Source organism: Nyctereutes procyonoides, unplaced genomic scaffold (assembly GCF_905146905.1).
Source record: "Nyctereutes procyonoides isolate TBG_1078 unplaced genomic scaffold, NYPRO_anot_genome, whole genome shotgun sequence".
Lineage (NCBI taxonomy): Eukaryota > Metazoa > Chordata > Mammalia > Carnivora > Canidae > Nyctereutes > Nyctereutes procyonoides.
In genome coordinates, this window is record NW_026575137.1 from 10881018 (window position 1) to 10905000 (window position 23983).

General features: G+C 46.2%; 1 protein-coding gene and 1 long non-coding RNA gene across 4 annotated transcripts in view; both read right to left on the bottom strand.

Annotated features, from left to right (window-relative positions):
• Positions 1-6248: 6248 nt before the first annotated feature.
• On the bottom strand, positions 6249-7599 carry LOC129495752 (uncharacterized). Its single transcript, XR_008661606.1, has 2 exons — positions 7064-7599; positions 6249-6763 (listed from the first exon to the last, which is right to left on the bottom strand). It is a non-coding gene; the product is annotated as an uncharacterized LOC129495752 (long non-coding RNA).
• A 1070-nt stretch (positions 7600-8669) lies between these two features.
• Positions 8670-23983, bottom strand: part of CFAP418 (cilia and flagella associated protein 418) — an 18486-nt gene continuing 3172 nt past the window's right edge. The window contains exons 2-6 of one of the 3 annotated variants that reach the window (XM_055303455.1): positions 21119-21206; positions 18095-18159; positions 17491-17556; positions 12722-12817; positions 8670-8960 (exon numbers count right to left, since the gene is read on the bottom strand). In XM_055303455.1, the coding sequence (XP_055159430.1) occupies positions 8807-8960; positions 12722-12817; positions 17491-17556; positions 18095-18159; positions 21119-21206 (469 nt within the window). In that variant the 3' untranslated portion in view covers positions 8670-8806. Of the gene's footprint in view, positions 8961-10894; positions 12410-12721; positions 12818-17490; positions 17557-18094; positions 18160-21118; positions 21207-23983 lie in introns of those variants that run through there. The other 2 variants (XM_055303457.1, XM_055303456.1) reach the window with 2 other exon arrangements.

The window sequence follows — 23983 nt, forward strand, 5'->3', positions numbered from 1 at the left end:
AACTTCCTTCTCTCCCAACCCAACGGGCTTTAGACGCCTGTCCCCCATCGGGACCCCACTTACTCGTGGGCACACTCGCCATCTCAGTGGTGAAGGGGTTCATCTCTCTCCTCCACTGCCTGAAAGCTCCAAGGGGACGCAGATGTTGCCTTTTTGAAACCTAACATCTGTCTGACTCGCCAGTCTGGGCGCTTCCCCCCTACAAGGGCCCCACCTCCCGGTGTACGGAAGCCACGGCACGGGGCCCACACGTCCTCCGACGAGGAATGGTATTTGGTACCATTTCCTAATTAGGAGGAAACACGTTCTTAAGTCCGACTGTCATTTTATGCGTGGGCCCAAGGACACAGTGTCTCACCCACAGGGCCCAGGACGTTAGTGGTACCGCTGAGCAATCATTCGAGACGTTAGGGCCCGAGATCGAATATTCAAGATGAAAACACTACGCACACAAATAATTATAATACAAGGTATATATGAGAAGCAGGAAGTTTGAGAGCAGATGAAAGTGGGGAGAAAGCACATCTTTAGGCCCGGGTGGCAGGTGGGTAGGGAAGGTTCACAGGATTTGTATTACGTGCTCGACCCTTTTTGGTCTCAAGACCCTTTTACGCTCTTAGGTTCTTATGTGAACCCTGAAGAGCTTGGTTCGTGTAGTTCTATCCGGGTTATTTATCATATTACGAAATTACAGCTGAGAACATTATTGAAGACAATTTTGAAAATAATAAACCCATTACATGCTGTTACATTTCTATGAAAATGAGCATTTTCCACCACAAACATAGAAGAGTGGCCGATTTATGTTCCCGCCGATCGCTTCAATCTCTCACTGGATGGAAGACATCGGGATTCTCATAGCTCCTGCTGCCTTTGCTCTTGGGATCTTGTTTTGGTAGAAGCCTTAGGAGAAAATACAGCCTGATGCAGACGCGTAGTTGAAGAGGGAAGAGTATTTTCATCGTCTGCCCAGGTGGCTGTGGCTCTTCAGGACTTGACTGGTGCGAGTTTTTTTTTAAAGTTACTTGAAGCTGAAATCACATCAGTGAACGTGTAGTTCTGTGTCGCATAAAGATCATCGGCCTTCTATTTTAAATGCAGAGTTTTGTAATATCATGCATTGGTCATTTAGCAATGTTGAATTATGCAGATCTTCTAAGTGTTGTCGCATTGCATTATTTGGATGGAAAAAAAAAACACTTGTTCCTATCACTGGGTTTGTCGGCAAAGTCTTTACATATCGGGGAAGACGTCACACTCACAGTGGTCGATACGTTTTCCAGAATCCTTATTTTTGCTTGAAGATTTGATTTTTATCTTTGGCAACAAGCCCTGGCGGTTGTTTTTTTTTTTTTTTTCCTGGAGGTGACTCACTTAGTTAATTTTTTGAGAAAATGTATGTCAGGTATTCAAGTCTGAATGCGTACAACTGTTGTTCTTTTTCTGTTTTTGAAGGTTTTATTTATTTATTCATGAGAGACACACAGAGAGAGAGAGGCAGAGACACAGGCAGAGGGAGAAGCAGGGTCCCTGTGGGGAGCCCGACGTGGGACTCGATCCTGGGGCCCTGGGGTCATGCCCTGAGCCGAAGGCAGGTGCTAAACCGCTGAGCCACCCGCCCCCCCCCCCCGTACAGCTGTTGTTGTTTCACACGAGAATGAATTCACAAAAAAAGCGGTTTGTTCAGCTCACAACTCAATTGCACGGGTGTTTTCTGTGTCCTCCCCACTTAGACGGCGTAGGAGAAAGAGACGTTCTTGGAGGCCCGGATTAATGAAGTCAGTAGTTTTCACTGTTTTCAGGGACATTCTGAAGTGGAACTGGCCTTGTCTCCTGCCAAGTGCCTGTGCCGTTACACTGGACCCGCTGGGTGGGGGGCCAGCCCGCTGACCCATGTTGCACCATCGGTCCCAGCGCCCACACGGCGGAAAAGGAGGTTGATGTCCTCGGTTTACGAAAACAGGTGTGAGCATGCGGGCCCTCCTGCGGGGACCCCGAGAGTGGGCAGTGCTCCCCTGGATGGAAGCGGAGGGAGCCGAGGAGGCCCAGATGCCGCAGGACCACCAGTTAGGGTTAAACAGGGAGAGGAGGCTACTGGGACGGGCTTTTTGTTTTGTTTTTGAGCGCTTTAGCATCAGGTTATATGAAAATAAAGCTGGCTGGGTTTATACTTAACTAATTGTGAAATAAAGACGAGCACGTCGCTGCTTTTCTCATGAGTAATGTTTAGGGAATGAAGTGCTTTGCTGTACCAAACCTGCGGCACTATTTGATTTAGACGGTATTATTTTCAGCAGGAAAAAGAACAAACGTTTATTAGGCATTTATTGTGACCTGAATGCCATGCCAGTCACTTTTCATATAATGTAATCCTTACAATAGGCTGATAAAAGAGGTTTCACCATTCATATAAATGGGGCGAATGAGGCCCAAAAGGTTAAGTAACTTTCCGAGGGATGTGACTCAACTCTGATTCGGTAACATTTCCCATTGTCACCTATTATCTCAAGGCGTCTGGGGAAAGTCTGAAAACAAAATTAACAACCACAACCCCACATATACCCATATGACCACGCAACTTCTAAAATACGGCACGGAACATGGTCACAAACCCAAATAAATAAATTAGAGCTCGAGAGAGAGAGAGACTGCATATTTGGGATTTTTTGTTCCCTTCAAGAACTATTTTAAATAATATGGAAAGCTGATTACTAATGGAACATTGGCTGGCAGGTATTTTTTTTAAGAATGCACCTGCAGGGCCCCGGCTGCCTGGGTTGGTAGGTCGTGCGGCTGCGGAGCCCCATGTCGGGCACGGAAGTTCCTTAAAGATAAAATTTTAACAAACAAACAAACAAACAAAACAAAACGTAACAATGGAGAAAAGTCAGGAGTTGAAAGTCACTGCTAAGCTCGTCACGGTCCTTATTGGATACAAACCCCTTTTTTACTCCGTATTTTAAAATATTGGATCATGGAGAAAAGGAGGGAAGGCAATTCAGAAGCAGAGTCTGATGCCAACTTCTTTGGTCCGAGAGAAAAGAAGGGGTGCCAGGCTTCCCGAATCCCGTCCAGGGCCCGCGTGGGCACCTCCACACCCGCAGGGCTCGCCCTTCTGCACGTGGAGCGGCTCCGTCCAACCCCGCTGGCCCAGCGGCTGCCCGCAGTGTGGCCTTGGCCCGCGTGGCCAGCGTGAGGCCAGCAGTGCGCACACACCTGGGGGCAGCGGTGGAGCCCTCGCGTGACCCGGGGCCCAGAGGCCGTGAGGCCGGGGCCACCCCCCCGCTGGCAGACCGCTGCCCTCCCTCCTGGGATCCCCGCGCTCCCATCAGGGGTCTGACCCCCACGGATGCTGGACTCTCCTCCCCCTGCACGTCCGGGGGCCTCAAGGGATCCTGTGCCAGTGGACATCGCAGCTGCTCAGGGCCCGCGTGTCGGTGGTTGGAAGGCATTTGGGAACAAGAAAGGATCACCAAGGCTTCAAGATGAAGAAGAATGATGAAAATTGTGGTCCTGCTAATAGGACTTTTGTTGGTGACACGTCTGAGAAAGCTCCAGACATGCTCGTAAGACAACTGGCTGCTAAGTGCGCCTTGGCCTTGAGCTGGGGGTACAGGGGCATGCGGGCAGCTTCAGCCTTCGGATTTGGGAGCTCACGGAGCCGGAATCGCCCCCTTTGCATCCAGGTTATGGCGCGGCCTGCAGACGGGAGCGTAGAAGCTGCTTGTTAGAGCTGATGCCAGGACGAAGGTGCACTGGTGAATGGGAAGCAAAGCAGCTTCTGGAGGGAAGGCTGGGCCACACTGTCGGCAACGACAAGCACCTCCCGTGGGGAGACTGAAAGATCAGATGGTCAAAGGGCCTTTGACGTTTGAATACATGCATCTCCGGGGACCTCGGTGCCTGCTCACAAGAGTCTGACTCTCATCCCGGGAGGAGAAAAGAGAAGGAGGAAGTTTCCAGACACTTCTCCAGGCCTCACTAACCAAGTACCCATTTACCAAGGAGGACGATAGAAGTGGTAGGAATGGGAGAAAACCAGAGAGACCTGATATCCCAAGAAATCAGCGCATTCAGAGACACACACAAGAAACTGGGGGACAGGCACAGAGGAAGTGGAAAAGGAAGTCGATAAAGGACAGAGAGGAAGAGGGAAGGGATGTGAACGGGAGCGGGAAGGGCAACGGGCCAGGGCCAGCGACTGAACTCAGGTCGGAATAAGGATGGCAGTGGATGGAGGGCGAAGAGCAGAGATGGTGAGAGGGAACCGCGGGGGGGGGGGGCAAGGAGCAGGGCTGAAGGACGATGAAGAAGATGCAGATGATCGAAGAAAACGCGAACAAAGACTCTTAAAGAAGGGAGCTTCTTCCTAAGAGCAGGGAACTGGGAACACAGAGACCGGAAGGAAGCCTGGGAGTAAAGAGGGAGGCTCGAAGAGAAGAAAGAAGATAAATGGCCAAAGGAGCTCACGACTGAAAGACCGAGAAGGGGACGAGCTACAGGAGGCCGGGGAGTGCCTCGTGGATGCAGACGCGGATGTGGACGCGCAGCTCCGGGGCCTGGAGCAAGAGGCTGAGCCATGTGGACAAGGACCCGGAGAGCAAGAACCAGAGCCAGAGGATGAGGAAGAAGGAAAGCATGGACACGAAGAGGAGGAGGAGGAGGCCTGGAGGAAGCACGGAGAGGAGCCCAGCTCGCCCGGCTCTGGGCCATTGGGCCTGGGGAGGAGGCTTCCGGGGAGGAGGCTGCTGGGGGAGGGGGCTGCTGAGGGAGGAGGCTGCTGGGGGAGGAGGCTGCTGGGGAGGAGGCTCCTGGGGTAGGAGGCTCCTGGGGGAGGAGGCTTCCGGGGAGGAGGCTCCCAGGGAGGAGGCTCTTGGGGAGGAGACTCCCCGGGAGAAGGCTGCTGGGGGAGGAGGCTCCCAGGGAGGAGGCTCCTGGGGCAGGAGGCTGCTGGGGGAGGAGGCTGCTGGGGAGGAGGCTCGGGGATGCTACTCCTCGGAGGACCCCGCAGGCCAGCCCGGCATCAGCCTTCACCGGGAGCACAGGCCAGCAGAGCGCCGCGGCCACTGGGTGCTGCCTGCGGTCCTGGTCGCCAGACTCCCCGCTGGCCATGCTGTGCACCGACGATCTGAGGACGAGGACGGGGACGGTGGGGCGATTGGCTCTCCTGGGTGCTGTGAGGGTGACGGGAGCTGAGGGGAGGCAGGGGCGCACTCAGGGTCCCGTGGAGAAAAAGGCCAAGCCCGAGCTCCCCTCGGCTCCCTGGTTGGTCTACGGTGCATTGTCTGCTGACGCAGGGACGGCTGCATACCAAGGTGACAGGGCACACTACTGTACGTGTCGCCACGGTGCTCGGGAGAGCGGTGGCGGTGGTGGCAGCGGCGAGCACCCAGGGCCGCAGGCTACGGGACAAGAGACAGAAGGAAACTGGTCCTGTGGAGGAAAACCGTCGGCCAGAAGAACAACGCCAAAGCCCTCTTACACACGTGTGTACGCACACGCAGACTCCTGGCAGGCTCTCCTCCCCGATGGGAGTAAATACCCTCTCTGCTTACCCGATGGTCTGAGACTCTTCTATTGACATTTTTAGCAGAAATTACCAAAATTAGTCCAAATGAATCCCTACTTGAATATTTTACCATCAAGTGAAAAAAAGTGGATAACAGAAGAAAACTATTTATTGTTTACTCACTTCTAGGCAGGACAAGTGTCTCAGAGTATAATGCAGTTCAGAGAAAGCAGCTACCTCGCTTGACGAAGAACAGGTCATTGCTAAGGGAGAAAATTATCACAGATATTGAGAACAAACACGCAAAACCTCTTAAAAGTTTTATGCTCTGCATTTGAGAATTCCAGTTCATCAGAGACCGTAACCTTCTGCTCTCTTCCTAAGATAGCTGCGTTTTGGCTTAAATTACAACTGGTAATAATTTACCCATTTGCATAGAGACATAATATTCTTTCTACATTCTAGGTTAGAAAGTGTACAGCGAAATGGAAAAGCTTATAAATTGCCGACAAAAACGTGAACCCACGTGTACACTTCTGGCCTTGGGGAATTGGGTCGCGGGACGCCAAACGTGAGCAGCGTACGCGACGTGTAGGGTGGTTATGCAATGGTAAAAGAGAAGAGAATATCGCCAAATTGACGGTTTGGTAAATTCGCTCATTTGGATAAAAGGAAAACATCGTTGTGACGAAGGGTTCCTCCATCAAATCACTTCGCTTCTCATAAAATTACACGGAGGTAAAATCTTGGAGAGGAAAACATTTTTATTCAAAGGTAAAAATGTGTACCTGGCGTCAGTACAGAAACCTAAGCGTGTGCCAGCAAGGGGCCACGGCGCTGCTGCCGGGCTGGGCTGCCGAGAGCCGGCGCACAGGTGAGCAGGTGCGCCTCGGTCAGGAGACGGGTTTAGGGGCTCAGCCTCGTCGTGCCAGTGGGGGGGACTGGACGGGGTGGGCACAGGACTAAGCGATCCCGCCCTGGCTCTGGGTACCCCCTGGGCCACGGCGTGGGCCCCACATTAGAGCTTCCCCTCGCACGCGGGCAGGACGCGGGCAGGAGGGAGGCTCGGAGGGCTGGGAAGCCCCGAGTTACCAGGGACCTGGTGACGTCCAGGTAACTGACTTCCTCGCGCCACTACCGTCGAGCCCCTCCAGGCTCAGCGCCGTCGAGGAGCAGCACGACACGCTCCCTGCCCGTCGCCCTCCGCTCTGTCTCCTCACGGCTCCTCTACCAGTACGTCGGGCAACAGGCCGCCTGCGGAGAGAGATTACTCGCTGTTCGCTTGGTGGAATGGTGGGCACCAAAGGCGAGAAAAGCACTTGGGGGAAAAAATCCAGTAAGGATTTATTCATGTTCAGATTTTTTTCCTTGTGGTTTTAGGGACATCGAAAAAAGTTTTTTGCATGTAAGTGAATATTTACTAAAATAGCAGACTATTGATATAGGCATGAACCCAAGGAGAAGAGAGAAGCTAAAACTAAGTACACGCTCATCACCTGTGCACAGTGTCACTTGGAGTTAGGGAGGCGGGGCGAGATGCGGACACCCACCCACCTGCAGCCCCAGTGGCCGCTCATCATGGTGACGCCCGCCTGAGTTCGATCTTTGGCTGGAGGAGACGATGTTCACAGCCCCTCACGGGTCTCGCTGCCCGGCTCCGGGCTCTACCCTCTCCGAGGGCTGGAGGTGAAGGTCGGTGGCCCAGTGTGTCAGCGGGCGCTGCTCCTGCACCTGCTGACCGGTGGCCGCTACGTATCGGTGTGAAGCGTGGAAGGAATGTCCCACGTAAGAGGAGACGGGCCGGCCGGGCGTGTGACGCCTTGCGTCCTTCCTTCCTAAGTAAAATGGCCCCGCGGCAAAAACAAGGAATTCAAAGCGTGAAAGCACGTGGTCTCCCCGTCCACCTGGTCTTTGGGAATCCATCGTGTGGAGTCATGAGGGGGATTTCCGGCCCGTCTCCAGGGGCGCGCTACTGCCGTGCACCTCGCCCCACGGGAGCAGGACCGCCGGGAGGAGGACAGCCGGGAGCAGGACAGCCGGGAGCAGGACAGCCAGGAGGACAGCCGGGAGCAGGACAGCCGGGAGCAGGACAGCCGGGAGGAGGACAGCCGGGAGCAGGACAGCCGGGAGGAGGACAGCCGGGAGCAGGACAGCCGGGAGGAGGACAGCCGGGAGCAGGACAGCCGGGAGGAGGACAACCGGGAGCAGGACAGCCGGGAGCAGGACAGCCAGGAGCAGGACAGCCAGGAGGACAGCCGGGAGCAGGACAGCCGGGAGCAGGACAGCCGGGAGCAGGACAGCCGGGAGGAGGACAGCCGGGAGCAGGACAGCCGGGAGGAGGACAACCGGGAGCAGGACAGCCGGGAGCAGGACAGCCAGGAGCAGGAAAGCCAGGAGGACAGCCGGGAGCAGGACAGCCGGGAGGAGGACAGCCGGGAGCAGGACAGCCGGGAGGAGGACAGCCGGGAGGAGGACAGCCGGGAGCAGGACAGCCGGGAGGAGGACAGCCGGGAGGACAGCCGGGAGCAGGACAGCCGGGAGGAGGACAGCCGGGAGGAGGACAGCCGGGAGCAGGACAGCCGGGAGGAGGACAGCCGGGAGGACAGCCGGGAGCAGGACAGCTGGGAGCAGGACAGCCGGGAGGACAGCCGGGAGGAGGACAGCCGGGAGGACAGCCGGGAGGAGGACAGCCGGGAGGAGGACAGCCAGGAGCAGGACAGCCGGGAGGACAGCCGGGAGGAGGACAGCCGGGAGGAGGACAGCCGGGAGCAGGACAGCCGGGAGGAGGACAGCAGGGAGCAGGACAGCCGGGAGCAGGACAGCAGGGAGCAGGACAGCCGGGAGCAGGACAGCCGGGAGGACAGCCAGGAGGAGGACAGCCGGGAGCAGGACAGCCGGGAGCAGGACAGCCAGGAGGACAGCCGGGAGCAGGACAGCCGGGAGGAGGACAGCAGGGAGCAGGACAGCCGGGAGCAGGACAGCCGGGAGGACAGCCAGGAGGAGGACAGCCGGGAGCAGGACAGCCGGGAGCAGGACAGCCAGGAGGACAGCCAGGAGCAGGACAGCCGGGAGGAGGACAGCCGGGAGCAGGACAGCCGGGAGGACAGCCGGGAGCAGGACAGCCGGGAGGACAGCCGGGAGCAGGACCGCCGGGAGCAGGACAGCCAGGAGGACAGCCGGGAGCAGGACAGCCGGGAGGAGGACAGCCGGGAGCAGGACAGCCAGGAGGACAGCCGGGAGCAGGACAGCCGGGAGGACAGCCGGGAGCAGGACAGCCGGGCGCCCGGCTCCGCGCCCTTAGTGCCTGCCGCACACCCAGCGGAGCTGAGGATCGGCCTGCAGGGCAGTCAGGGCTTCGGCGGTCCTCCAGCTACACTGGCAGGCATAGGCCCGGGCTCCTGGCTTCTTTACCAGCTTCGTTCTTAATTTCTGGAACTCCGGCATGTTGTTCCTAGTGATAAAGAATGGAAACTTTAGCACATTTGCTCTGGCTCTGGCTGTGCTCATTTAGTTCTGGCTTTGCTCAGAGCTGAAGGACTTAAAAAAAAAAAACAAAGTTCTCACTGCTTTGTTTTCCTGTCTTGACAACAGCTGAGCACTACACAACCTCGTCCTCGCACCCGACACCAGGGGACGGGCTTCCGTGTTCTTCCCGATGCTGTTTCCTTGGGGTCCAGCACTTCCGTGTGGCCGTCCTCTGGGCCTGTTTATTAAAGCTGCTGCCACAGCACAACGGACTAAAAGGCTGCGTGAAGAACTATGGGGTGGTCCTACAGAGATGATACGAGAGGACCGGCAGGGATGCTGGTTCATCTCCCACCTCAGATCCTCACCTCACCTTATTCTAAAAGCCTGCAATACGGCCAGTGAGGGGCAGATAAGAGCATAAAGATAGGGCACCCCGGGGGGCTCAGCGGTTGAGCGTCTGTCCCCGGCCCAGGGCGTGACCCCGGTGACCCGGGATCAAGTCCCACGTCGGGCTCCCTGCATGGAGCCTGCTTCTCCCTCTGCCTGGGTCTCTGCCTCTACCGCCCCCCTCTCTCTCTGTGTCTCTCATGGGTAAATAAATAAAATCTTAAAAAAAGAGAGAGAGAGAATAGAGACAACAGGCTTCTGATGCATTACCTGTAGCAATTCTTCACTTCTAGATAAAAAGTACCTGTTGCTTCTATTTGTTGAACTGATGCTGTATCTTTCACTCGTTTCAATGATAGACTTATTTACCAGCCAGATATACTATTAGCCACAGAATAAATGTCGATCCTGCCTTAAACGTCAATAATGTGAAGATAATTAAATGAGTGGGCAGGAACAGCATCATAAAAAATGAGAACCATCAGACCTGATGCTACTGTAACAAAGACTACAGGGGTCCATTCAAGTTTCACAAACTGAAATTCATGATTTTCACGATAATCCATGTACTGGATTTACGCAACTGTTCCAGGACAGAAGAAAAGGGGAAAATTCAAAGTGAAATGATGAAAAAACACAAAGCAAAATGATGAAATAAAGTATGCATATTAAAAAGAGACCCAAAGTGCTGTTACTTTTGAGGTCACTGCGACAGGAGGCAGGCTACAAGGTGCCCTCTGGTGGCCACTGGGCACCACACTCCGTGCTGTACAGAATCCAGGCATAATTTAGGTTTTGAACCTAACAAAAACTAAGAGATTTTCCAGGGGAACCGTTTGATTTCAGGAAACTGAGACTCTGACCACCTCAGCGTTACAGTAATCTGGGGGGAGAAATGGATAAGCTAAGCTTTATCGGAAAGAAAAATACTCCACAAATGAAAACTAAACCTTCTTTATTCAATCTGCAATATACGGTGACAAGTTTAACACCTGACTGAATCCTTAATTAGAGATTTTATGAGTCGGGGAGTCATGGATAGCCAGAAAACCGATTAATGCACTTCAAATGTTTTTTAGGAAGCATGTATCTTAAAAGCTTAGAAAAATAATTTCCCATTAAGAAAATGATTTAGTAGGAAAAATAAAAGCATTTTATTTAGCTATTTTTGCAGGATGATCAAGTTACAGCTTATACTACTTTTTGAAAATTGCAGAACTTATCAAAGCTAGGATACGCATTTCTAAGGACGAGCCAATGCGCGGACCGACACCACTAAAAATAAATACCCCCCCCCCCCCGTCTGCCTTTTATCTTGCCTTCTTTGGTGACCACCCACTTGTGCTTTCCTTAGCTAGCACCACCCCTCACCCTCCTCAAGGGCTTCATCTTCTCTCTGCTCCTTCCTTTCAGCCCATCGCATCCTCATTCACACAGCTGGGCCACTGGATGTGAAAATCTTCCACTTCCTAGCCCCCCCCCCAACACCTCACTCTTTTCCCTCCCTCCACCCAGGCACAGAGGGCTCAGCACAGCACTGATGTGATATGCACCTATTATTCTATGCTCGTGGTATAAAAATTGATGGTTCCCACTGGTGACACGGGGGGATTACTGACCACTCATTACATTAACCAGAAGTTAGGACAGAAAGACGATGGAGAGGAGTCAGAAATGGCAAAACAGACATGAAATCAAAAGCTAACCTTTCCAACTCTGGGATTAAATATAGGCTAACCTGACCTGAGTGTTTGGGACTGCATTAGGCTTCATTTGGGCTGGGAAATGTGAAACCTCGCAAGCTGTAATTTTTCCATGAATTTGTATATTTGAATTTTTCTGTATGTGTGGGAGAGGTCTCAAAGTTTTCACGGGATTTTTCAAAGTGGTTTGATATGAAAGAGTTTTAAAAAACGATTCATGAAGTGGAGACTCCTGTGGATTTACAAGAGAACGGCTGCCAGATGAGGTGTGGAACACAGACTCTCACCTTTTTCTTTATGCTTCTAGAGAGAGATGCATATTCTGGTTGCTTGTATTAGAAAATATAATTCTTGTTTAGGCCTAGGTCTGGGCAATGGGGGGGGGGTTAAAAATGCATGATATATACACTTCATTAATTTTTAGCTCTTCATTTTTATTTGAAAATGTGAAGCATGATTTATAGCCTATTTTTACTTGTTTATTTACTTATGTATTTGTTTGTTTTTTAAGTAGGCTCCACGCCCAGCACAGAGCCCAACGCAGGGCTTGAACTCATGACTTCGAGATCAAGACCTGAGCCGAAATTAAGAGTCGGATGCTTAATTGACTGAGCCATCCAGGTGCCCCATATAATGTACAATTCAGATTCATTTTTAAAACTTACAACATCTTAAAATTGGGTATGGAGTGAGTGTATAAGAATGTATAAACTGCAAAAATACCAGTAAGACACTATCCTGGGGATCCCTGGGTGGCTCAGTGGCTTAGCGCCTGCCTTTGGCCCAGAGCGCGATCCTGGAGTCCTGGGATCGAGTCCCGCGTGGGCTCCCTGCATGGAGCCTGCTTCTCCCTCTGCCTGTGTCTCTGCCTCTCTCTCTCTCTCTCTATGTCTATCATAAATAAATAAAAATAAATCTTAAAAAAAAAAGACATTATCCTGACCACAAGGAGGGAGGCAGACACATACCAACCCGAGATTTTCAATCTTGGATTCCAGTGAGTGCTAGAAGCGGTACAAAGTGCCCTGGACACATATGATGAATTCACTCCCAAGTTGACAGAGTGGCGAGGGGATCATGGAAGATGTGCAGTGAACTGTACACCCTGAGGGACAGGCCAGGTCTTAGGTTACGAAAGGGTGGGGTGGTGGGAAGGTGTCCTTTCCCAGTGCAAGGGAAGAGCTTGCACCGTCACAGGGAGTGGCAGTACTGGGTACTCTGATGCAGCTGGACTCTTGTGAAGGTGAAAAGTAAACCGTGCAAGGACAAGCTGGGTCACAGACAGATGGGGGCTGGACGGTGGAGGGTCCTGGATGCTGTCCTAAGGAACCCGGACACGATTCTGTAAGGGGAAGAATTTAGGGTGAGAGCATGGCACGCTCAGGGTTATGCATTTGTTCTCAGCAAGAGAAGGGTGGCCTGAAAGAAGTGACTGTAGGCAGAAGAACCGTGAGAAGGCTGTCACGATACTCCCGTCTGGAAGTCACCCCCCTACACACACCGAGGCTGACAGCAGACAGATGGAGAGGAGGAGATGAGGGAGGTATGCAGGTGGGGGCCATCGTCCTGCCAAGCCCGTCGAGAGATGGTATAGCAAAATACAAAGTGTACGCGGTACGTTTTTTCCACGGGGTGAAGTTCTTTGTACACATACCTGAAAAACAGATAATCGCATGACTGGTCCCACATACAGTCGTCGTAGCTGACTACCCTGAAATCACACGCTACACAGCGCAGGCGGTCACAGGCTCTGTTCAGAGAAAAAGAACAGTATGTTAAAGATTAGTAGCTGTCTAAATATGAAAATATGAAATTATTCATAGGATACACCCCATACTACAGATTACCGAGTAAACAACAGAGCAGTAAACATTAATGTTTTATGAAAGGACGGATTATGCATCTTTCAGGTAAAAGTCCTCAGGTTAAATTTCTGTGCAAAGCTATTTTACTAAGCTCTAAGCTCTCACGCACCGATATATTTGTTATATATATTTTATGTACATTTTCTATACATGCATGTGCGCACCTGCACATTGTACAGATACAGAACAAAAGGGATGTGCACATCTTTTAGTTCAATGGTTTTCAAATTGGGTCTGAGGGAGATCTCCACTTAAGGCACTTAAATTGCTTCCCTTCCTACTGAAATTTTCAGGGGTGCCTCTATCACATAGAGAGAGAGAGAGAGAAAGTGGGTGCGTGAGTGAGTGAGCATGCGCCTGCACATATGCACACGTAGACGGGGAGGGGGGCAGAAAAATCTTCGAGCAGACTCCCCACTGAGCACCAAGCCTGATGTGGGGCTCTGTTGCACGACCCATGAGATCTTGACCTGAGCTGAAACCAAGAGTCAGATGCTGAACCGACAGAGCCACTCAGGCCCTTCGATAAGAGGTTTTAACATACCAAAAACAAAGCGAAAAGACCAGTGACACAGTGGGAGAAAATGTTTTCAACACACAGTCAAATACTCATACTATACACCAGGAGTGCTTACAAATGATAACAAAACTTAAAATATATTCCATTGCTCTAATACAGGCATCACGGAATAGCCGTTAAGAGCACAGACTGTGCAGACCGACTGCCTAGGTTCAAATGTGATTCCACTATTTACTAGCTGTGTAACTATAGTCAGGTAACCGCTTTGTGACTCAGTTTCCCCATCTGTAAAATGGGAGGGAATAATAATACCTATATGCCTCATAGAATTGTTCTGAGGATCTGCTGAGTTGACATTGGTAAGGTGCTTATAACCGTGCCTGCCACACTGGTTGTTAAATGGTTAAAATATAACACAATGAAAATTTAAAGCAACCACAAAATAAATGTTTTAACCAATTAGGTCAACAAAAATTAGCACTCTCAGACATTCCTGGTGGCTATGTGAATTCCTATAACCTTTCGGGAAAAACCTTAGGTTAGCACTATTTTGAAATTAAAATAATCCCTAGCTGTTGCTCCAGCAACCCCATTTTTTTTTGGAACCTATTACATATAAATAAAAACATCAGTCTAGAAGCCTTTATCTCAAGAATTTTTACTGCACTGCAGAATTGCTGAAGTGGCAAAAAAACCAGGATATCACTTGGATACCTATTAAAAAGGGAAAAGGCTGAATAACATGCAGTCTATTTATACTACGGATTATTAGACAGCTGGTAAAGAGAATTAGATTCATCTAGTGACTTAGAGGGATGTCCGAAGCAAGGTACCCAGCCAGCATATACAGCATAAACCTATTTTTGTAAAAACAACCAAAAAAATTTCCTGTGTAGGTGTTTGTATGTTTGTAAGAACATGGAGGCAAATGTGGAAGGTTATATACTATGCAGTCAACACTGGCTACCTCAGGGGTAGTGGGAAAGGAGAAGAGAAAAGATTATTATCTTTCTCTTTATACATTCTCAAATTTAATTTTTAAGAAATAAGCACTCAATTCTTCAATAAAAACATAACTAAAACACCCCATCATGAGAACTTTTTTACCTATTTCCCTCTAACATTCAGATACGGTTAACTTCAAAATCGCAATTATTTTTTGGCCTGAAGATTTCTTTGAAAATAGATGCTTTTTGTTTTAAAAATCATTATTAAAAATAACTAAACACTCAAAATCTATACAAGTCTCATAAACAACTCCATATTTTCCCTCAGACTCAGCAATTTATAGAGTTGTATTTGTACATATGGAAATCCAACACAATTACATTTGTACACATTTGAACTTGGATTTTGAATGCACGACTCAGGAAATGCAAAATGATGGTTCCCAAAGCTGCTGTAACTTGCTTTCTTATGCATATGTAGTTTATTACATGATCGCACAGAGTGTTAACTTTAATGCCTTAATACATATGTGCAATTTGGCTAAATTACTGCTGGTGTGGGAACTATAATTTCGAATTTCCTGATGTTTGGTATGTGTAAAATCTCAACCATAATGTTAAATACAGCTTTTTAATTTAATTTAAAATTTAGTAGTTTATTCAAATCTAGTCACACTACTACATTTTCCTACAAACACTGCCCTGTGAGAAAAATAAAACTAACTTGCAGCTAAGAAATCATTCTGCTGCTACGATTCACTCTATTAGACCATAATTAGTAGCAGTGCGTGGAATAATCCAGTCTTACGAGTAGTTCAAAAAACAGCAGAGTAAAATTCGATATGGCTTGAAAGTAACGCCTTGATTTTATCTATACCTTATTAATGCCACCACGCTTCCTGCTACTACTACCCACTCTCCTTCCCCCCAACTGCGTAAAGGACTCAAGTCCTCACACCCTAAAATCGTTCAGCAGTACTCCCAAACCAGAGCTTTATCTAGAAATCAAACAAATAAAACACATAGAAAATAGGCAGAACAGACTCCATTTCCTTTATGCCCTGGGCATGGAAGTCAGTGCTCATAGTCAGGGCTTAACTATATTTCTCTCCCGTACCTACCTAACAAGAGGATATCTAAAAAAGGGCACGATTCTAGTGAAAGGGAAGTTGTCAGGATTCTTCCAAAATGTGGAGGCAGAGCAAATACGAGGGTGGCACCAACAGCGTTGTCCTTTTGTCCAGTTAATACACACAATCTTTACCATTTTTAAGGTGTTCATGATGGGAATGCCCCCAATAGTCTGGGGTCTCCGTCAACTCCTGTCCGGTCTACACAGTGGTCTAAGAAGCCTTGCCGTGTGGACAGCTGGGAAAAACAGCAGCCACGACAGCAGAACAGCAGAAACAGCTGAGCTTCTCCCCTCCTGCAAACACCACGCGGCCCTGTTAACTGGTATCCTAGGAAGGACGGGGGCCAGGGACAAGCTGCCCATTTGAGACCTAGGTTTGAGATAATTTACGCGACCTCAGGAAGGCACATTACTTGGAACACTCTCTTTTAGTTCCCGTAGCCATTTAAACCCATTTAAAGCCCTTCTAGATTCTAAATGGTGCAAACATGACACGTTTTCCCTACGGCCACTGTCACTACTCAGGTCCCAGCTACCGTCGCGGTCTCTTTGCTGGAGCACTCTAACTACTGCCTGCTGACTCCTCTCCTGTCTTGCCCCTCCAAATTCCAATCCATTTTCCATTCAGCAGCCAAAGTGACTTTTCTCAGAAACACATACAGGATTGCTATCCCAACTGCCAAAAACACCCCCCCCCCCCGCCTCAAACAACCAATGGCTTCCTCTGCATATGACATACTTTTTCTGAAGTCCTCCAGAGGACTACAGGACCCCAAACGAAATGTCCCTCAACTACCTCTGCAGCCCCATCAAGAGCCATTCTTCCCCCCACTGGCTCTTCTCCAGTTCACCTGGCTGCCCTCTGCTACTCCAGCTCAGGGATCATCCAACACTGCGTGCCCCCTGGCTCTCATGATTTCCCCTCTTTGCTATTCATTTTTCATCCTGCAGTCTGATGAAATGTTCTTTGCTTGGGAAAGCATTCCCTAATCCTTCATATTCGGGCCGGGTGTGTGTGTGTGTGTGTGTGTGTGTGTGCTAATTATCTGTGCTTATCGTACCCTGCACTTTCCCTTCACATTATGTATGATGTAGGACCCAGCAAGCAGGTGGTTAATTAATATGTGTTCAATGAATTTAACACCAGTGTCTCGATTTCCTCATTTCTAAAATGGGGTTAAAAAGTCTTGCTCTATTTGCTTCGTTTTTTTTTTCCTGTGGAGCTGAACTAATAAGCATATATAAAAATGTGCTCCAGACAGCAGAAAGTATTTCACACATAAAATGTTTTATGTGCACGTGAACTGGTATATGCTTCTCTTTCTGTGGGTGCAGATCTGTGTTAGGAAGAGGTTGGATGATGAGGGTATCTTTGTCATGGTGAGGGAGAAGAGACCCGTGAATATACACATTTACCTATGTATACATGTGCAAACAGTACGTGTTTTGTCGTCCTGTAGCTGTGCACAAAGCAGGAAGGGGTTTGATGGATCAAATTGGCAAATACTCATGGATCAGTATTATGTGCTAGGATCTTATAAAATAGGCCATTATGTTGTCGACTTAATTTCCATCTGGAGTGAGATGCTTCTATGCTAGAACCCATTCAAAGTACATGTAAGAAGGTACTATATAAAAGAAAATCTTCATGAAATATTTACTCTTTGAAAGTCAACCAGAATGGACCACCTTAGAGGCCATTTTTTATCTTTTTAATTTTTGAGAGAGGGACTGAGAGAGAGAGAGTGTGCCTGTGTGTGGGGCGGGGCAGAGGGAGGAGAGCTCTTAAGCAGGCTCCATGCTGGGCAAGGATGCCCAACACAGGCCTCGATCGGTCTCGATCGGTCTCACCGACCCTGAGATCATGACCTGAGCCAAACCAAGAGTTGGACGCTTAACGGACGGAGCCACCCAGGCGCCCCGAGAGAGACAGAATCAATTTCTGTGAAGAATCAATACCTCTGTGAAGTATTTGTTCCAATGCCACAAGGGGCAGTGCTCCCACCAAGGTACACTGGGCTGCAACTAGACAGTTCAGCAGACGGAAGGAAAAAAAAAATACGACAAAAAAAAAATATGAGAAGTTAATTTGACCTCGTTGACTCTATATTCTTATAATCAAACTGTATATTTTTCCAAGCAGGCCAATTATTTCAGAGGAGAGCCATTTACTCCAGGATCACTGCATTATTGGATATAACCTGTACATTCAGAACACTCAAGAAGTTAACATGAGTCACAGAAAAACGTGTTTGCCAAATAATACAAGGGACAAACTAAACACTGAAGAATATAACAGAACGTTAATTCTAAGAAACTGTTCACACTTTTTTTTTTTTCATGGCAGAAAATTATTTACAATAGCAATAATCTTCCATTCAAGTTCTACACTAAGGGATCACAGGCCTTAAGGACAGGGAAGATACTGCTATCGGTCTTTCTCCTGAAAGCCAGCCAGTGCTTTGTTGTTCAACGTCACTGTTGTTTAAACACTAAATTTACTAGACTTTGCTTAGCGTTTGCTCACTAGCGTGTGTGATTCACTAAAGCAATCTCAACTTACCTCTTACCAAGACTTTGAGTGGAAGCTCTGACAGATGGGTTACATGAAGATTTAGATTTTAATTTCTGTTAAAAAAACAAAACAAAACAAAACAATAAAAGGCCAAGGGTAACTTATGGAGAATTCTAACATGAAAATATTCTTTATTTTATAATGAGAGTATTTTGCAAATGGCTTCAATAAAAATTTTGTATGATTTTAAAGTTTCTGAAATAAAAGAAACAGTGATCAAGACCTTTTAAAGGCAAAAGGGAAGTAGACCTCCCCGAGGAATTTATAAATTACTCCGCTAGCTTTTAGTCTAGGGAACTGATATATTGCTGTTATTAGCATGCAAAAATTTAGAGTCACTTTATAACTCTTCAGTTAATACTAAGTCCAGTGATTTAATATGAAGGATCTGCTATTTAAAACTTCATCCTGGAAAAATTCAATTGAGGAGGGGAAAAAAAAAAAAACAACTCAGACTCATTTTTAAAGGCTGTGAAGGGTACTCACCTGAACAAGAAATAAACTAACCAAACTCCTGGGTAACTTCAGGAATATTAATTTTGATCAAATGGAATGGTATCGAGCAATAGACATTCAAGGGAAATTGGAGAACTACCTAGGCGCAAGCATACAGTAGTTCCTATATGGTTACATAACACCATCATCATTAGGAAGCATTTATTAAGTGTTAACTGGTATATGGTACCAAACAACATAAACCAACCGCATACTAGGACCACCGCCAAGGAAAGGAAGGAAGTTGGAGAAAAGGCAATTTAAACTATGCAGAGACATGCCTTCATTTTATCTAGTAGGTGAAGAAATTTAATGGAGGCAAAAATATTTCATTTTACTATTTGCTTAACCTTTTTATTTGATGTTAAACAGACCTGGAAAAATTTTTGGTGCATGTCTGAGAAATAATAACGTGCGTGAGTCTTTTTATTTGGGGAGACACGTTCCATGTACCATCCAGGCTCACACGTGGTGGCAGTTGTTCTGGGGCTTTCAGACACTCAACAGAAGGGGCGAGGCGGGGGGAGGAAGCGGTACTCTCAGAGGCACGATCCCGTCTGGATGGTGGGCACGGACCCCTCTTTTCCTCACCCCGTCTGTGTTTCCCAGACCCGCTCTCCTCCAGAAGTTTATTTGGGTTGTTTTCCCCCTTGCAGTCTGGAGAACGGGATATAATAACTAAAAGAAGGGAGCGCTCAGAACAAGCGCATGGAAGTTTACCTCTTCGTGACTGTACGAATTATTATTTCAAATTAGTGTATCTTAAAGTCAGGGCAGAGAAATTCTTCCCTCTCCTCCAAGTATTCCTCTTCTTCCTTCTCCTCACATACAGACAGACACACCGAATTGTTCAGATGATCCATGAATAACAAGAACGTCTGTGGTCTTTTCTACTCTGAAATCAGCGTTGCTATTCAAGAGCATTTATGATGCATGCTTGCTTGCAGAGTATTCAACAGCCTTATTACTATGTTGACACGTTAATCACCTAGGTCATCATTCAGCTTATTAATTTACCACCTGCTTATGAACTGAAAATGCTAAATTTAGAGAAATAAAGATCTTAAGCTATTAGTCATCTGATTTTTAGTCTGGCTGACAAAAATAAAAGTGGCTCCCACCCGTGTACTTACCACCACCACCGACTAGAGATTTTTAGTCTATCTTGCTTTAATCTGCCCCCTTTAAAAGAACCTCTTTGATATTCTATTTATTTCTTAGATTTTCTTTTTTCTTTGTGGTCTCTGTAACTTCAACTTCCATTTGGTGTCCGGTGAAAATCTCACAAATATATTTTATACCCACCACACTGGTAAAAATTGAAGTATACAGCTTCTCATCCACTGCTGGTGAGAAGAATAGAAATGATATAATCATTTTGGAAAACATTTTGGCAAAGGGTAGAAAAGTTGAAGGTAAGCACACCTTATGACCTAGCAATTCCTTCCTTAGGTTTTTACATCCTAGAGAAAGTCCTGTATGTAGGTAAAAGGTGGAGATATCCGATGCAACACCGTTTTTAAAAGCAACAACTGGAAACAATCTAGATGTCTATCACCAGGGAAGTGGATAAACAAACTGCGGCAGACATCATTTCAAATTGTTTATGATTATACAAGTACAATTAAAATATAAAGGTATCGATGGAAAGGACAGATTACCTCTGGGAAGGAAGGCAGCAGAGTAGGATTTGGAGAGTACTTTTTAATTTTTAAAATGTTTATATTATTATTATTTTTTTATGGAGAGTACTTAAACTAGATCTATAATTTTTATTTCTTTAGAAGAAAAATCCAAATATGACAAGACATTGAGGTATGTTCACTATGGGTGGTAAATATACAGCTGGCTGTTATACTGTTTTATGAGCTTTTTATACAGCTGATATGTACAAAAGCACTTAAAGACATGAAAATGTTAACAATTTACCCACTGGGTCATGGGATAACAGCAATGACACTGCATTTGAGATACTAAACACATTTCTATAATAAAAGCTGTTTTTGGTCTTTTAAAAAAATGTTCTTAGAATATAGAATTAAAGTAACCAACTTTACCCGTGAGCTGTCTTCTCTAAATAGCTTTTTAAATTTTTCATTCTTGCTGAGAAATGAACAGCAAAACATATTAATGAGAGTTTTTTTTTTTAAATTTTTTTTGTTTTATTTATTTATGATAGGCACACAGTGAGAGAGAGAGAGGCAGAGACACAGGCAGAGGGAGAAGCAGGCTCCATACACCGGGAGCCTGACGTGGGATTCGATCCCGGGTCTCCAGGATCGCGCCCTGGGCCAAAGGCAGGCGCTAAACCGCTGCGCCACCCAGGGATCCCTAATGAGAGTTTTTAATATTTTATTTCTTCTACAACTCTTAAGTGGAATAATTGCCTTAAAATAATTGTATTTTTCAGAACTCAAAGGACTACAGATACCTGTGCATGCTATACATTTTCAGATTATTCTAAACATGTCTTGAAATAATGAAAGAATTACTGCACATTTATAATACTTAACTTACAACGGGTTTTTTGTCCAAGTTGGGTTCTTCAAATATTTCATTAATAAGACTGTCAAGATCATCTTCTTTCTCAAATGTTTCTGCTGATCTGAAAAGAAAACAGATGAAGTTTAAGTACAGATAAAGTCAGTATCAGAAGAACTTTTGTTTAGTTTATTTCTACAGTTGCTAACAGAAGGATAAATGTGATGCTAATTATTTTTTTTCCCTCTATGGACATAGTTGAAGATTGTTGAGACAAAGATGTAGTTTATCAGGTAAAAAAATTCACATTCGTACTTTACTATCTTCACACTTAGGACATTTAAAGCTCCGCATTATATTCAAGAGAAAGCTGAGCATGCACTTTTCTAAATTACACCAACCACTTATTTAAAGAATATAAAATATGTACAATTATAAGTAGAACCTGAGAATTATAAACAAAGATAATTTTAATGAGTCTTTCTAATTTTTTCCCTAGAAGTTCCATTGTAAGTTAAATAACCATATCCCTTCGCTACAGGAGCTGAAGGTTATATAATCAAAACGATCACTATATATATATATATATATATATATATATATATATAGAGAGAGAGAGAGAGAGAGAGAGAGAGAGAGAGAGAGAGCGCACTATTCGCTTGACAGAGCATCTCCACTACCTTTCCACCTTGCGCAGGGAAAGCCAGCGCAGGATTACTGGTACAAACTGTTACTGCACAAAACCTCTATTTAACAGCTGACATTTACTGAATACTTACAATATAGATGAAGAAGCAGGGGCTGAGAGTTTCAGAAACTCACTCAAGGTCATACGCCCAGTGGGAGGAGAGGCTTGGAATTGAATCTAGGGCAGCCTGGACACCTAACACTAAACAAGATCAACTCTTTTCAGAGTTTGTATGTCACAGATGCTTCACATCAGCTTTATAACTTCATTAGACCATAAAGATTCTTGTTTTAGAAGACAAGCTTTTTAGCCAGATTCTAACTTTAGAAACGTATTTACTCTGAAAATCCTTAACCTCAGGATCATAGGCTGTAGTTACTGCTTAGAGTCTAACCGGGCGGTGCTGCCCTCGCCCTATGTCTGGTTCCCTCTGTCTCTAGGCATTGCCTCTTTAAACTATTTAACCTCTCTGAACCTCAGGTTTCTTATCTGTAAAAAGGAGGTCTAGAGAACTATTTAAAACTTCTTCCAGGTGTAATAGCCTGTGTCCGGACTCGATATTCCTCAACGATAGTGAACTTCTTCCCTCAAAGGTCAATACTGCCCACATCACTGAATTCAATGGCCCTTTTCAGTTCCAATCCTCTTTTAATCTTCCAGAAACACCTGACCTGTTGGGTACCAATTCCTTCAATTCCTTCTAGGAGAGCAGGTTGCTAAGTTGTCCTCTTGAAATTCTTTCCTCCTAGAGTTTTCACAACATACTCTTTGGGCTCTCCTCCCTCACGCAGTTTCACGATTTCGAGAATCAGATACACTCAAACTTTATCAAACCGATGAACACTATTAGGGATCCAAACTTACATAATATTCTGGTCTGTTATACAATCTCATGATGCATACAACTGCCTATGCTTTAAGGTAGAAGTGAATACAAAAAAAAAAAAAAAGAAGAATGCCATCATTTCAGTAAGAACTCATACAACAAATTTTAAAGGACTGTATAATACTTCTGTCTGTTGATGCTATAATACAATAATCTTTTTCTTTTTAAAGTTTATTTATTTTTTAGTAATCTCGTCACCTACTGTGGGGCTCAAACTCACGACCTTGAGACCGAGAGTCACATGCTTTTCCAACTAAGCCCGCCAGGTGTCCTTATAATACAATAATCTTAATCAAAGGTTAATAGACATTTACTAGTTCCCCCCAACTTTATTCTTACATTATAATCTTGATTAAAGATATGGTTTTTATAAAAAATAAAAGGTATACTCTATGTAAAAAGGTACAAACAGTTGAAAGTCACAATTAAATATGAAAGGTATATATAAGAGCTTAAATCTAGATTTACAATATTCTGGCAGACTTGGAAATATGACCTTGGGCAAGTAACTCTTCTACTAAGTCTTAGTTTGGTTGGTGAAAGGCGGATAATAGTATTATTCACCTCATAGGGTTGGGGAGAGTAAATGAAATAACACATACAAAGCAGTTAGCATATAGAAAGGACTCAATAAATGTTGGCTATTATTTGTAGCTATTATCTAGGAGGCTATATTATCTACAAATATTTCCATCTGTATCATCCTGAAACACTTTAGTCCTATTGCAGTTCAACCTATAGCAGTTTTTTTTTTTTAAACTAATCATGCACCCCTCTTGATCACTGTGAGCACTTCAACAACTCGTGAATGTTTCGGACCACTTGCACTAGCAGTTGTTCTTGCTATCCAGATGCAGCATGCTCATTTATTTTATTATTTGTAGGCCTATCATTTTAAGAGAAAACTTCAGTATTTTACTTCCTAACAGGGAGGGAAGAGAAACTGGCTACCTCGCCATACAATTGGCAGGTAGTCTCTTGTTATTATAATAAATTCATAATATAAATGGGTTTCTAATTTTTAAATACCAATTTTAGTTCAGGATAAAATTTTTATGTTTGAGATTACATACCCGATAGGGACTGTATTCCAGTATTAGATTTACGGCTTTTGCTGCTGTTTTTTTTTTTTGCATGATTTACCTTTATAACTACATTACCAAATGAAAAGTTTGAACACAGGAACAACGGTACTGGTCTGCTACAACATTTATAAATGTGTTACTGAGCAATCTGATGTGGTGAGGTGGGACGGAGGCTAGAAACATTGTGGATGGATGTTAGCGGTGCAGTAAGGGAGAGGCATAAAGGGGCCTGCTCTTGAAGC